The following is a 13,936-nucleotide window of genomic DNA, read 5'->3' as shown; positions in this document are numbered from 1 at the left end:
AACTAGTGCAGACCATCAAGGAGAGACACTCATACGTCTCTGTCCTTGGGGGCCGACTGGATCAGACTTACTCTCCCTGCCTACTTCTATATACACATCATCAATATTTTGAAACATAATTGATCCATTGAAGGCTGACATTGAAAGGGCTCATGGGGATCATGCAGTTCAACCCCTTCTCGGATACAAGGTCCATTAAGCCCATGGTGGTAAAGGGACCTGGCCAAGTGAGTGGCAGGACTAACTCAAACCTGTCTTCTTGGGCAGTCTAATATCCTGCATTTCCCCAGTCCCCACATTTTGGTACAAGGACAAGTTAGGATTAATAAAGTGAGTGCCTAAATCCGTATTTCATGTTCTTATCTGGGTTCTAATGCTTGTCACTTTCCAGTAATAACTGTTAATGCCTCCTGTTGATATAAGTTTTGACACATCCTTCTCTGTGCTTAACTCCCTCTTTGAAATGTAAAATTTTAGGAAGGGACTATTTTAAAAAAGCAATGTAAATTCCCCTTTTCTTATTTAATGCCGTTGAATTATACACTTACAAATGGTAAATTTTATGTTATGTATATTTTTCCACACACAAAAATTCCCCTTTCTTATTTTGGGGACTGCAGTGTATTGGTGTTTATATCTATGATATTCCCTTCCCCTCCTCCAACTCCCCCACGTACCCCCACATAGGTAAGTGGTAACTTTCTTATTTTTATTGGCAGGATAACCTCATTAGCAGAATCTCAACTTCAGACCCGCCAACAAATTAAGAAACTGGAGGAGTTGCAGCAAAAAGTTTCCTACAAAGGGGACCCCATCGTACAGCACCGGCCAATGCTGGAGGAGAGAATCGTGGAGCTGTTTAGAAACTTAATGAAAAGGTAGCTCAGATTGTGGTCCCTTCCCCTCACTAGCCCCAGCCCCTCACTTCAGAGGCACAGGACGGAGCCTGGCGCAGCTGCAGAGTGTGAACTGCTGTCCTTCTTCCCTCGCAGTGCCTTTGTGGTTGAGCGACAGCCTTGTATGCCCATGCATCCCGACCGGCCACTCGTCATCAAGACCGGTGTCCAGTTTACTACGAAAGTCAGGTGGGCCACGGCACTTCCACCTCGGGTAGATATTTTATCGGGAGATGCTCTTAGGACAAGAGCAGAGCTGGTGTTCTTTATAGTTGTTCTTTACAGGCATCACAGGCGGGTATGGAGCTTGTTGGCGTGATGTCAGCTTGCTCTGTGCCTCGTCTATCAAACATTAAAAAACGGGAATCTTTTTGAGGTTACCTGGGCATATTCCTGTGATTCCAGGCCTACAGTGTTAGGCCAGCTTATCTCTCCTTCTGTCCTGCACAAGGGGCAAAATAATGCCAGTTTTTCTGTTCCTTGAGCCTACTTTTCCCTGAAGATTTTAATGGAAAGATAAGACTTAGTGATATAGAAGCTGGGCGGCCACAGGGCAGGTGGGTGGTGGGCCTGCAGGGTGGAGTGTAGCTTTCACTCTCAAGTCAGAGCAGGTATGCTGGGGTTTGCGCTTCTGCAGTGAAATTTCCCTTTTCAGAAACTTGGGCGGTGTTGGGTTTCAGGTTTAATAGAAAGAATAGCAGCTGCAGAGCATGTATTCCTGTAATATTTTTCATGAAGTGGCTGTTATTATCCTTTTGCGAATCTCTCACAACTTTGTCCAAGTGTTTTGTCCTTAGGCTTTTTTCCTTACCTTTTGGCCCAAAGGGGTGACGCTTAATTTAGGATTAAAGGCGCCACTGGCAGGAGGAGGAGTTTGGGATGGTGCTTTATTCACCTTTTAGAAATGAAGAGTTATGAGTTTACATTTCTTCAACTAAAAATTGCTGGGGGAGCCTACTGACTGTTTCTTAAAATGGAGTATTTTTTTTTTTTCTCTTTGCTCAGATACTTGTTTTCTCTTTTTTTTAAAATAGATTGCTGGTCAAATTCCCTGAGTTAAATTACCAGCTTAAAATTAAAGTGTGCATTGACAAGTAAGTACTCCTTATCATCTTAGCTGTTTTTTTCCAAATGAGAGACAGAGAAATGAGAACTTTGACAACATCATGCAAACTTAGAGACTTTATCTCCATTCAGAGATCTTTTTTGGGAACAAGAGTTCTCAAGAGACTCTCAGTGTGCTTTGCCATGTGCGCGCCTGAACCAACCACAGAGCTAGCGGCAAAGATTTGGATTGTGATCGCCGTTGTGACCTTGAGTCCCTCTTTCAGTTTTTTTACTTCTGAGTGTAATCTATGTATATTATGTAAAACTGAGAATCTATGGGAAAATTATTTTTTATTGTTCCATATTTTACCAGGCAATGTAATATGTACCTTTCAAAATTTGACAATACCTTTCAAAAATGAAAATCTACATACCCTGTGGAGGGATTAGAAAAGAGAAAATGCTTCCTGATTTTTAGATGATGTAATTATTTACCTGGAAGTTTCATGAGAATGAACTGGAAAATAATTACTAATGAAATAGGGGCTTGAGGAAGATGGTGGGTTTAATAAATAAATTTAAAAAAACCAATGACCATATTTTAGCATTAACCAGTTAGAAACTATAGTAGATAAATGGTCTCACAATAAAGCAATCAAAGTAAAATATATCGTGACAAACTTAACAGAAATAGGTTAAGATCTGTGAAGAGAACTGAAATTTTAGTGAGGAAGGGATATTGTAAAGAGTGATGAAGCAAGTCAGATTCCTGGAGTGCAGACTTACAAAGCAAACATACAAAGATGTTGATCTTCCCAGTTAGGATAATACCAACCAAAATATGAGTAAGGTATTGTTAACTCTAGTCTTGCTTTTCAAGTTGTAGCATAGATGAAAAAAATGAGCAAACATAGCTTCTTTAAAAAGGATTTATTTATTAATTTTTAATTATAGCAAAAAAAAAATTTTTACATAAAATTTACCATCTTTATGTTATCATCTTTAAGTGTACAATTCAGTACTGTCCATTATATTCATTGTTGTGCAACAGGTAAACCTTTTCATCTTGCAAAACTGAAATTCTCTATCTGTTGAACGACAAATCCCCATTTCCCTCTTCTTCCAGCCCCTGACAGCCTCCATTCTACTTTCAAAAATACTCTTAATAAATAAAAATAATGGGGTGTGAGGGGAGTAGTATGGGAAGCTGCCTGCCAGATACAAATGTATCACAAAATTTCAGTTACTAAATGAATATAGGACAAGAATAAACTGATTGATCACTGAAACAAAATCTTAAGTCCAGAAACAGACTTCAGATTTATGTAAGGAATTTATATATGTTTAAAATGATACTTCAGATCAGTGGGGAGAGGATGGATTATTTAGTAAGTAGTACTGGGGGGATTTGAGTGAGAAGCAGAGTTTTTCTTTTTACTGTTTATCAGTAAATTCCCAATGTATTTACATGTTTAAAACAAAAATAGCTTAAAAGCATGGGTGAATGTATAACAGTGGTAAAATGGCAAAATGGTTCAACCACTTTAGAAAACAGTTTGGGAATTTTCCTAAAAAGTTAACCATGCACCTACTCTGTGACCTAGCCATTCCATTCCTAGGTATTGACCCAAGAGAAATGAAAGCATGTGTCTGCACAAAGGGTTGTACATAAATGTCCATTAATAGATGCTTATATGAATAAACAATTAGTGGTATATCTATACAGTGGAATATTAGGGTATTAGTCACAAAAAGGACAAAAAGGAGTAAACTATTAATATCTGCAACATATAAATAAATCTCAAAATAGTTATGCTGAGTGAAAGAACCCAGACCTAAAAAAAAGTACATACTTTATGTTTCCATTTATGTAAATTCTAGATTTGCAAATGAACCTATAGTGACTGAAAGCAGATCAGTGGTTGCCTGGGGACGGATGGGGTGTGGGATTGGGGAATGGATTACAGATGGGCCTGGGGAAACTTTGGGGATGATGGGGGTGTTCATTATCTTGACTGGGCTGATAATTTCCCAGGTGTGTGTGGTATATATACATATTATCAAACCTTATTAAATTCTGTACTTTTAAGTAGTGCAGCTTATTGCTCATCAGTTATGCCTCAAAGCTGTAATACAAAAACATTATATTAAAAGAAGGAAATATAGGCTAGACATATGGGAGAATTTCCTAATAATGAGGACTCTTAAGTTCTAAAATGTGATATATGGAAGGGTATCTTCTGAATGGTTTAAAAATGGATCAGTTTTTAATCTGTAATCCTACATGGAATGCACCATTTAACAAATAGTAGCTATTATTAATTCTAAAAGCATAGTGGATATACAGCAGTGGAGGAGGACTTTAATACAGTACTAAAATAATTTTAAAAAAGAAAGAAAAAGACTCAGAAATGTGACTATATAAAAAATTGTGAGCTCAAAGGTAATGGATATATTGGGAAGAATATTTCCAGCTGTATCAAATGGGATGCTCTAAGTCACAGGTAACAGTAAACCTTTACAGAAAATCCAGTGTGATTTAAATAATAAGGAAATTTGCAACCCAGTCTAACTGGAAATGCAGAGTTAGGGCAAGTTCCTGATGGTGAGATTAGTGACTCATTGATGCCATCAAGAACCCAGAATCTTCTGGCTGTCTTCTCTGCCGTCCTGTTATCGTTGGCATTCTAAGGGTTGCAGCAAGGTTGCTTCTGGTAGTGAAGACCAAATGCTTCCTTGCCAATAATAATCTAAAGTTATGGAATATAAATCCAGCCTGGTATAGACAGTGTAAGTCATGTCCGGACTCCTAGACCACTGTGCTGTGGGCATGCCCTGGAGGTGGGGATGGGGAGGATACCTGAGCAGAATCAAGGTTCGGTTAAGAAGTAGGGAGTGGTTCTTGGGGAGGCAACCAGCCTCTACTATTTATGCCAGCCTCTACTATTTAAGCATGTTGCAGAGTTGTTATATTTCACGTATAGAATGTAACTGAATAGTTTATAGAAATTCCCAGGAGCAGAGTAGATTACAGGTGTTCAAAATGGACTTTTTGAAGAAATGTGGGGCCTGTTTTATTAACACCATTATGTATTCTTAACAGAGACTCCGGGGATGTTGCAGCTCTCAGGGGGTGAGTTCAGCCTAGAGGCTTCATTCTGTTCTGTTTAATCTCACTTTGTCCTCTGGCCACTCAGTCACCTGCGTGGGTGGTTTTTCTCCTGTGATTCAGATCCCGGAAATTTAACATTCTGGGCACAAACACGAAAGTGATGAACATGGAAGAGTCCAACAACGGCAGCCTCTCTGCAGAATTCAAACACTTGGTACGCGGGAGCAGGCCAGACTCCCCCTTTCCAAGGGCAGCTGGCAGAGGGAGAGGTTGGGGGAGCCTCACATGACAGGTGCTCTTTGCTTTTCTTACAGACTCTGAGAGAGCAAAGATGTGGTAACGGGGGCCGAGCCAATTGTGATGTAAGTTTTGTTGGGGATGAAGGCCAACTGGGAGTAGAGAGTAAAAAAGCCTTCTTACTGCCCAGAATTAGAGACACCAGTCTGCATGTCAGCTGTAATCATTCAGAAAAGTCACTGTGGGACAAAGGGACATGGTCAGAAGTCATATACGTGGTGGAGTACTTTGGCTTGGAGCATTTCCGTGATTGTCCCGGGAGTTAGCTCATCATTAAGGAGGAGTGGAAAGTCCCTTGCGAGTTGCCACACCCATTTAGTAGAAAAGAAGCTTCCCACCTTGCCTGGGGCTTTCCAAATTCTCCTTCCAATTTCTGCCAACTGGCACCGCTTGGCTGCATTTCTAGTGACCTGTTTTTCTTACTGAGCTGGGATAGAAGGTTATAATAAATCTGAGTTAAACATTTAAGAAAAAGAAAAAGAACAAAACCTGTCCTGTTCCTTATCCCCCTTATTTCTTCTCTGCCTCCCATTGACTTAGATTGTTGGATTCTAAGTGTCAAGAATAAACTTTTAAAGAAGAATAGAGAAAAGTGGCCAAACACGAGCTTTTAATCTTTTAAAAAAATTGACACCCTATTCTTTTTCTGATATTTGTTCCCTGAGCCATTCTTCCCTCTTCTAACATGTAGCAGACCTTAAAAAAAGGAATTTATCATCCTTGACAGCAGTAAAAGAGTGAGGTGATGTATATGCTGTAATATGGAAAAAAATGCATGTGGCATATTTGTTTAGAAAAAGCAAGATGCAAAGTAATTTGAGTAGTATATTAGTATATGTGTTTTAAAAAATATATTAACACTGTTTTTTGTCTATTGATGTATGCATTACAAAATTCTGGAATAGATGCCAAACTGCTTATACATTTATGCTGCTGTTAGTATCCAAGGCTACTCTATAATACTATCTCTATAGTATTTGCATTTTAAACTGAACATGTATTGCTTTTGTAATTAGAGTGTTTTAAAAATGAATTGGAATTCCATTTCTGAAACTCCATTGGCAATTTTTACTTAAAATAAGGTGCTGTGTTGTTGCTGGGAGTATAAATTGTCCCTTTGGAAAATAACTTGGCATTATAAAAATGACAAACCCTATAAACCAGCAGGGCCACTCCCAGGATTTAACAATAGAGAAATCTTTGCATATATGTACAGGAGACGTGTGCAGAATGTCACAGTGGCCTGGGTGTAAGTCCTAAATACAACCCAAATACCCATCAGCCCTAGAATGGATACGTGATGGTACAGTCGTACAGTAAAACACTACGCAGCTCTGAAAGCAAATGTTGCAGCTGCCGCAACCAAAGGGCTGGGAAAAGTGAGTCACTAAAGAATGCATAGGGTACGGTTCCATAGGCATGAGGCTCACAAACATTCCAAACCAAGCAATATACACGTTGTTTAGAGATACAAACATGGTAAAGCCATGAAGGAAACCTAGGAAATGATAAACCTGAAAGCCAAATAGCAGTTAGGGGGCAGGGATGGGGTTAGGGAAGGGCAGCCTGAGAATTTCAGTGGGGGTGGTCTTTGTCTTTAACTGAGCAGCAGGCACACAAGTGGTCATTGTTTTGTTACTCTGTGTGCCCCACCCATTTTATAAACAACCTGCTGGATTGTAACCTAAGGAAACCAGTAAAAGATCAGCTTGAGGATCATAGCACTGGGGAGTCCTGGTGTAAAGAAAGCATGTGCTCCAGGTTGTGTCCCTGGGCGTTGGTCCTTGGTCTCCTGGTGGATTGGCCTTCTTGGTGCGGCGTGGCTGTGGCTGCTAGTACTCAGCCCCGTTCTCTGTGAGGAAGAGAGTGCATTTGTCGTTACTGCAGGCCTCCCTGATTGTGACCGAGGAGCTGCACCTGATCACCTTTGAGACTGAGGTGTATCACCAAGGCCTCAAGATTGACCTGGAGGTAAGTTCTGCGGCAGAGCAGGGGCAGGGCTGCGTGCAGAGGTGATTCCGACCAGAACTTCTAGTTGAGATTTTAATATAGAAGGTGGAGTGATGACTCTTTGATAAGCACTGTGTTTATTTTTGCTTTTTTTTCTCCTAAAAATCCTTAGTATCCCATCTAAAGTCTTGTTTGAGTGCTTAGACAATACATGTGTACTCAGCTTTCAGCAAACTTGAAAATCTATATTTAGAAATTGATTATAGTTGACTTTATAAAGTTTGAGCAAAACTGTCTTTAAACAGCCAGTGTTTTTAGTACACATCACGGCATTTACATTATCTTTCCAACTTTCTTAATCTTTAAATTAAAGAAAACCTGAAAAAGCAAGGATCCTAGTCTGATTTCTGGGGCCTCTCTGTTCGATGAGCAGATACAGCTTCAATTCTTGGAGAATGCCTTCCAGGTTATAAATGGGGAATCCTTGAACTGTGGGTCCAGCTTTGAGCAAGTCAGATTTTACAGGTTCCTGGTTGTGTCCTGTGGCCATGTCTGATGTCCGTTCCACGCTGTTCACTGGACGACTCAGTCACACTCCCCTAAGAGCTGGTAGTAGATGGGGTTTATTTACAACATGACCTTTTATTCCAAACATGGCGAGACAGGCGTGTAGAGATTTTGGAAGTCACAAAGGCCCAATGCCGCCCCAACCTCTTCTCCACAGACTCACTCATTCCCCTCTTCTCCACAGACTCACTCCTTGCCAGTTGTGGTGATCTCCAACATCTGTCAGATGCCAAATGCCTGGGCATCCATCCTGTGGTATAACATGCTGACCAACAACCCGAAGGTAAGTGCCCCATCATAGGGGGACCCACCTCCTCTTAAGACTTCTCAGTGCCAGCAGGTTAGGACATGAAGTGCAGGTCTTCAAGTACCACCCTCATCTAAATGAGCAAATGTGTCATTTTCAATAGAACGTGAACTTTTTCACCAAGCCCCCAATTGGAACTTGGGATCAAGTGGCTGAGGTGCTGAGCTGGCAGTTCTCCTCCACCACAAAGCGAGGGCTGAGCATCGAGCAGTTGACTACGCTGGCAGAGAAACTCTTGGGTCAGCAGTTTACCTTTCTTCCCTTCTGCCCTCTTCAGAAAAGGAATTTGGCCTGTGGGGCTAGTCATTCAGGAAGATTTACTGAGCCAGGCATTGTGCTGGGGCCAGAAAATGTGTGTTCCAGCATGGGGGGTGGGGGCTGGGTGAGGGGAGTCAGGACACAGCAGAGGTTTGCCTCCCGACCATCTTTATGAGGTGGGAGGCAGGTTTCTTCACTGTGGGTGGCGGTCTTCCTCTCCCTTCCAGAGCACCATTTTGTCTAACCTTAGGAAGATGCGGTTAGAAGGCAGAGCTAAAGGGTTGACATTCTGTCCATTTCTTCAATAGACTGTAGGCTTGTTTTCAGTTTTTTCCCCTGGAAAAAATTCTTAGGAGAATATTTTTTGTGCCCTCTGGACTATAAGTAGCTTTGTCCTGTGTGTGCTGCCATCAAATGTCCCTTTTAACACCAGCTGTCAGCTCATTAGTGTTTGTGCTAGTCTCTGGGCTATCACACGGGGCTGGGAAGAGCAGTGGACTTGATACTTCATCTACCACCTCTGCTGGGCTAAACAACTCGGGTGATCCAATGATGGAATAGGGAGGTGTGTGCACATGAGTGTGCCCCTGTGCATGCACATAGGCACACAATGGTGGCAACCTTCAAATACAGTGGTTTCATGACCCATTGTGGGACAAATGTCTATGTGTTCTGTTCTTAGAAGTAAGATCTTAATCCAAAGCCAGCAATTACTACTATATTCTTTTTTTTTTCCTTCAGGACCTGGCGTGAACTATTCAGGATGTCAGATCACCTGGGCTAAATTTTGCAAAGTAAGCAATCTTGTCAACTCTCTGTGGCCGCGTCTTGGGACTGGGAGGGAATGCTCACCTGTGACGCTGTCATGGATGGGTCCAGGGACCAGTAGGACCTGCCTGAGGGTAGATGGGCCTGAGGACTTTGGTGACACCATGCCCCTGGGAAGGAAAAAGCTGGGACGGTGGTAGACTTGCCTTTCCTGTTATTCTTTTCTCCAGGAAAACATGGCTGGCAAGGGCTTCTCCTTCTGGGTCTGGCTGGACAATATCATTGACCTTGTGAAAAAGTACATCCTGGCTCTTTGGAATGAAGGGTAGGTTGGAAGTCTTGTGCCGGCAGAGTGCACACGTATGATAAGTAACCTGCTGTCTCAGACTAAGACAGGGGCCCTGTAAGCACAAACCTTATTGTTGCTCTTTTTTGGCTCTAGATACATTATGGGCTTTATCAGTAAGGAGCGGGAACGGGCCATATTGAGCACCAAGCCCCCAGGCACCTTCCTGCTAAGATTCAGTGAAAGCAGCAAAGAAGGAGGCGTCACCTTCACCTGGGTAGAGAAGGACATCAGCGGTAAGCTGGTCTCTCATCCACACTTCGTGGCGGCAATTGCTGCCACCACGGGTGCTGCCAGTTCCAAGCACCTGCTGCCCCCCAGTGGGCAGAGATGGCTTTACACTCCTGTGCCTTAGATGGGTGAAACATTTAGGTGACTTTTCTCTGCATTCTTCCAGCTAAGGGAGTGGTTTACCAATTTTGTTTTGCTTGCCCCAGGGGCTAATGTGTGCCTAGAATTTGCGATTTAAATTTCATTCTTCATCTCTTTTCTAACCTACCCTGTTTATATTTTATGCAAGTAGTTATTCGAGTATATTGCCTATGACCCACCTGGATACCCCCTCTGAAAGCCCGGTGAACATTTCCACAATGACAGGCCTCAGGGCAGGGGATTCAGGGTCTCAAGCGCTAGGTTGGCATAAATCTCTCCATTTCAAGGAAAAATCTGTCAGGTAGTTTTCTCTGATTATCTAGTCATAGGTTCCATTTATCCCATATCCCATGTCAGGCAAGACCCAGATCCAGTCGGTGGAACCATATACGAAGCAGCAGCTGAACAACATGTCGTTTGCTGAAATCATCATGGGCTATAAAATCATGGATGCTACCAATATTCTCGTGTCTCCGCTGGTCTACCTCTACCCCGACATTCCTAAGGAGGAGGCATTTGGAAAGTATTGTCGGCCAGAGAGCCAGGAGCATCCTGAAGCTGACCCAGGTAGTTGTTGATTTTCCACGTCAGGCATTTAATTCTGGGGAAAAGTGGGAAATCGCAGGATCCTTGGAGGACAGGCAGGAAATGCCTGAAGAACCTGGTGATCTTTGTTCCCCTTTACAGGAAAGAACTTTGTCGTGCGTGCTTTTAGGGTGCCTATATGGGGTTACTGAGGTGAGGAATCCGGGTCCCGGGTCTCTGCCCCACAGGGAGCACACACACTCCCACCCTAGACACACCAAAAGTGCTGCGGCAAAGTGGGAAGAGACTTCCTCAGTCACCGGCTGCCCGGCCAGTGCAGAGCTTCTCACATAGTAGGTGCTGGAACACTGGTGACTCAGACGTCAGTCTAGTGTGTTTCCTCTTCCTGCCACAGAACAGCGTCAACCATGTCGGGTGGGATGAAGAAAGGCTTTGTGGAGGAAGTGAGCGTTAGCGGCTCTGGAACATGGTTTAGGAGCAGAGTAGGGGAAAGTGGTGAGCGAAGGGGAGACAGTAGCTGGTGGAAGGGGTGTGGAATTGGTAGTTAGAATGGGCGACTGTTGAAAATATTTTTCAATGTGCAAGAGTATATGTGTTTATGTCTGTGTGTGTTTGTCTGCATTAAATCTGTCATCTCTGGAGCTGACATCTGCGTGGAGCCCCCAGTTGGTTCCCATCTGCATCAGCTGCTTCCGCTCTGGGCTCTCTGTCCAGGCCCTGATGAGGAGTCTATGATATGCCATTTGTTTTTATTTGACTTTTCCTAATCGTAGAGCCAGCAGTGGGCTCTTCATAAAGTAAACGATCCTTTGAGGTTAGCTTCTCTGCCCTAGTTGCTTTTGAAAACACTTCAGTACAAATAGCTCACATAGCCCCCACCAGTTTCCCTCCTACCTTTTATAGGAATTCCGTCTGAGGAAGTTCTGGGTTAGAGAAAAATGGGACATGGAAGAGGGAATTCGAACTAACTGGCAGTTGTCTTTCCTTTTTCCTTTGTTCTGGTGCTGAGTTTTGTTCCTCCTGTTGAAGGGCTTAACTTCACTTCCTGTCTGCTACTTATCTCTCTTTCCATGTTGTGCTTCAGTTGGGAGATCTGTTTATCAGCCCCTGTCACACTACTCTTTGTTCCTTCTGCCGAGGACATTTAGGTCCAAGTGCTAGTCCTTTGACTAGTTTTGCTTTCGATGTCCAAGTTCCCAGTCTGAGGCTGAGCCCTCCATTACCATCACCTCTCCTGTGTGACCGGCAGGCAAGGTCCTTCCTGCTTAGAAGCATCAGTGTTTCCTCAGGGGCAAGATGCCAGTCACGAAAAAGAGACTATAACCTGTGTGCTTTGCCTGCCTTCAGGGAGGCGAGTGTCAGCAGTGTGCACTGAGGGGCTCGGGGTGCTGTGACCAGATGGGGCCAGGGGGTATGTAGGGGCAGGTGGGGTACATGTGGGGTCCCGCTATCAAGATGGGAATCCTTGGGAAGATGGGTCAGTTCCCCTCTGTCCGTCATGAGGGTGTTCATGTCTCCCAGAGACAGGTCATCTTCCTAGGACTTTCCCCTGCTCTTGCTTCTCCACCAGAAGCCCACACAGTGTTTCCTCCTGGCTTGAGGGAGAGAGTCACCTCAGAAATGACCAGAACCTTATCTGACCAATTGGGTGACGTACATTTCCAACAGTGTGCAGAGCCACAAACCAGCTTTTAGTCTTGGTTCTGCTTCACTGCTGCTGCTGCCCCTCAGGCTGAAGCTATTTTTCTCAGCTACCTTGATCCCTGGGGAGTTAAATCCATTCATGTTGGGGTGTCAGCTCCCCTCAGGTCTGGGCCAAGGTGGGTTTGTAAGACTGGAAGTCTGCCTCAGTAGGTTCTTTGGATTCTGCATCAAATGAGTCTATTTCTTTGCCAAAAATAAACTCAGATGTCTGGCTGAGGACCTCTTGACGATGCCTTTCCTCAGATTGTCTCGTATTTGCTGATCCCTCAGTTTCTCTCTAAGCCCCAAGTTTTGTAACTGTGCTTCTCTCAGCTCACCCACCCTGCCCCATACCTCCTAAGAGATTTATTTGTTCACTTGAATCCCCCAAAGTTCATGTCAATGTCTCCAAGGCTCCTTGACTTCTTGGTGTAGGCATTTAGCATCTAAAATGCATTTACTCCAATCCTCACATTTCTAACTATAGAGCAAGCTTGCCCAGGCCTCTCAGCTGTTGAAGACATCACGGGGCCCAGGCCTCCTGTCTTCCCGTCCAGAGTCACCTGTACTGCACCGCAAGACATCCCCCCTTTATAGAGAGGCTGCTTTTTGTGTGAGGTGGTTATACAACTGGGAGTTACTAACAACTGCAGCTAAAAATGTAATAGAGGCAGATTAGTGCTGATAGGAATAGAAGGTGTAACCCTCAGCTTTAGAACTAAATTAGTAGTTCCCACGTTCTCTTAAAGACTCGGTGACTTTGCTGTGCTGCGACTGCATAAGCTCCCACCCTGCTCCTAGAGAAGTTACCTAAGAGATGCAACCAGGCCAGTCCTCGGACCACATCCAGGCAGTTACATGTTTGCTTGATCTAGGGAAAGATGCACACGAGGCTGGCATTCCGCTAGGCTCAGTTGGGGTAAGGGTATGCTGACGTCTGCAGCTCAGGAAGACTTTATGGAAAGAATTCAGCTACCAAGTTCAAGTACCTTGAGCATCAAATAGTATATGGTGAGGGAGGCAGCCCTTGCAGGGGAGACAGAGGTTCAAAACAGTCTGCTTGCGGACAGAGTGAGGTAGCCAGCTTCCTCCCTCCGGCACCCGGAGAGGGGACACATCCAGTAAGCCCGCGTTTCCTTCCTCTCAGGTGCTGCCCCGTACCTGAAGACCAAGTTTATCTGTGTGACACCGTAAGTGGTTTCTCTTCCCAATTTTGCCCTCATTTCTAATGTCCTCAGTTATCCCGGGAGTAGGACACTGGGTGAGAGTTACCCTGTGAACAGCTGGATGGCCCTGGGCTATATTTACTACTCAAGTGACCTTGTGTGTTTAAGAAGCTTGAGCTTTTTATTTTTCTGTTGGAGACCAGAGTTTGATGGCTTGTGTGTGTGTGTTTTGTTCTTTTTTTTTTTTCTCCATTGTGTCTTGTCAACCCGGCCCTTTCCCCTCCTGCTGCTCCCCATTTCCTACAGAACGACCTGCAGCAATACCATTGACCTGCCGATGTCCCCCCGCACTTTAGATTCATTGATGCAGTTTGGAAATAATGGTGAAGGTGCTGAACCCTCAGCCGGAGGGCAGTTTGGTGAGTATTTAGCTGACAGACTTTGTCCTTGTGAGGGAAGTGGGTCCCTTTTGTGTGCTGCTCCCGTGGACAGAGCCAAGAGCTGGTTGTGCAGATTGGTAGGAGGAAGTTCTAGAACAGTGCTCTCCCATAGAAACAGAACTCGTGCCACATGTAGAAGTGTGAATTTCCTAGTAGCCACCTTAAAAACTGTAAAAAGAAA

At 43.9% G+C, this 13,936-nt stretch overlaps 1 protein-coding gene across 6 annotated transcripts in view; it reads left to right on the top strand.

The window, feature by feature from the left end:
• The window catches only part of STAT3 (signal transducer and activator of transcription 3), a 56,852-nt gene that overhangs the window by 40,487 nt on the left and 2,429 nt on the right, over positions 1–13,936 (top strand). For 3 of the 6 annotated variants that reach the window (XM_073235611.1, XM_017643734.3, XM_017643736.3), the window contains 15 exons: positions 720–878; positions 993–1,085; positions 1,931–1,990; positions 5,047–5,076; positions 5,176–5,269; positions 5,370–5,417; positions 7,240–7,323; positions 8,054–8,152; positions 8,280–8,415; positions 9,176–9,228; positions 9,433–9,527; positions 9,645–9,784; positions 10,278–10,490; positions 13,297–13,339; positions 13,622–13,734. In XM_073235611.1, coding sequence (XP_073091712.1) covers positions 720–878; positions 993–1,085; positions 1,931–1,990; positions 5,047–5,076; positions 5,176–5,269; positions 5,370–5,417; positions 7,240–7,323; positions 8,054–8,152; positions 8,280–8,415; positions 9,176–9,228; positions 9,433–9,527; positions 9,645–9,784; positions 10,278–10,490; positions 13,297–13,339; positions 13,622–13,734 — 1,460 coding nt within the window. The remainder of the gene's footprint in view (positions 1–719; positions 879–992; positions 1,086–1,930; positions 1,991–5,046; positions 5,077–5,175; positions 5,270–5,369; positions 5,418–7,239; positions 7,324–8,053; positions 8,153–8,279; positions 8,416–9,175; positions 9,229–9,432; positions 9,528–9,644; positions 9,785–10,277; positions 10,491–13,296; positions 13,340–13,621; positions 13,735–13,936) is intronic. The other 3 variants (XM_017643739.3, XM_017643737.3, XM_017643738.3) reach the window with 3 other exon arrangements.

This window comes from Manis javanica, chromosome 4 (assembly GCF_040802235.1).
Source record: "Manis javanica isolate MJ-LG chromosome 4, MJ_LKY, whole genome shotgun sequence".
Taxonomy (NCBI): Eukaryota; Metazoa; Chordata; class Mammalia; order Pholidota; family Manidae; genus Manis; species Manis javanica.
This window is presented reverse-complemented; position numbering and strand designations above follow the sequence as displayed.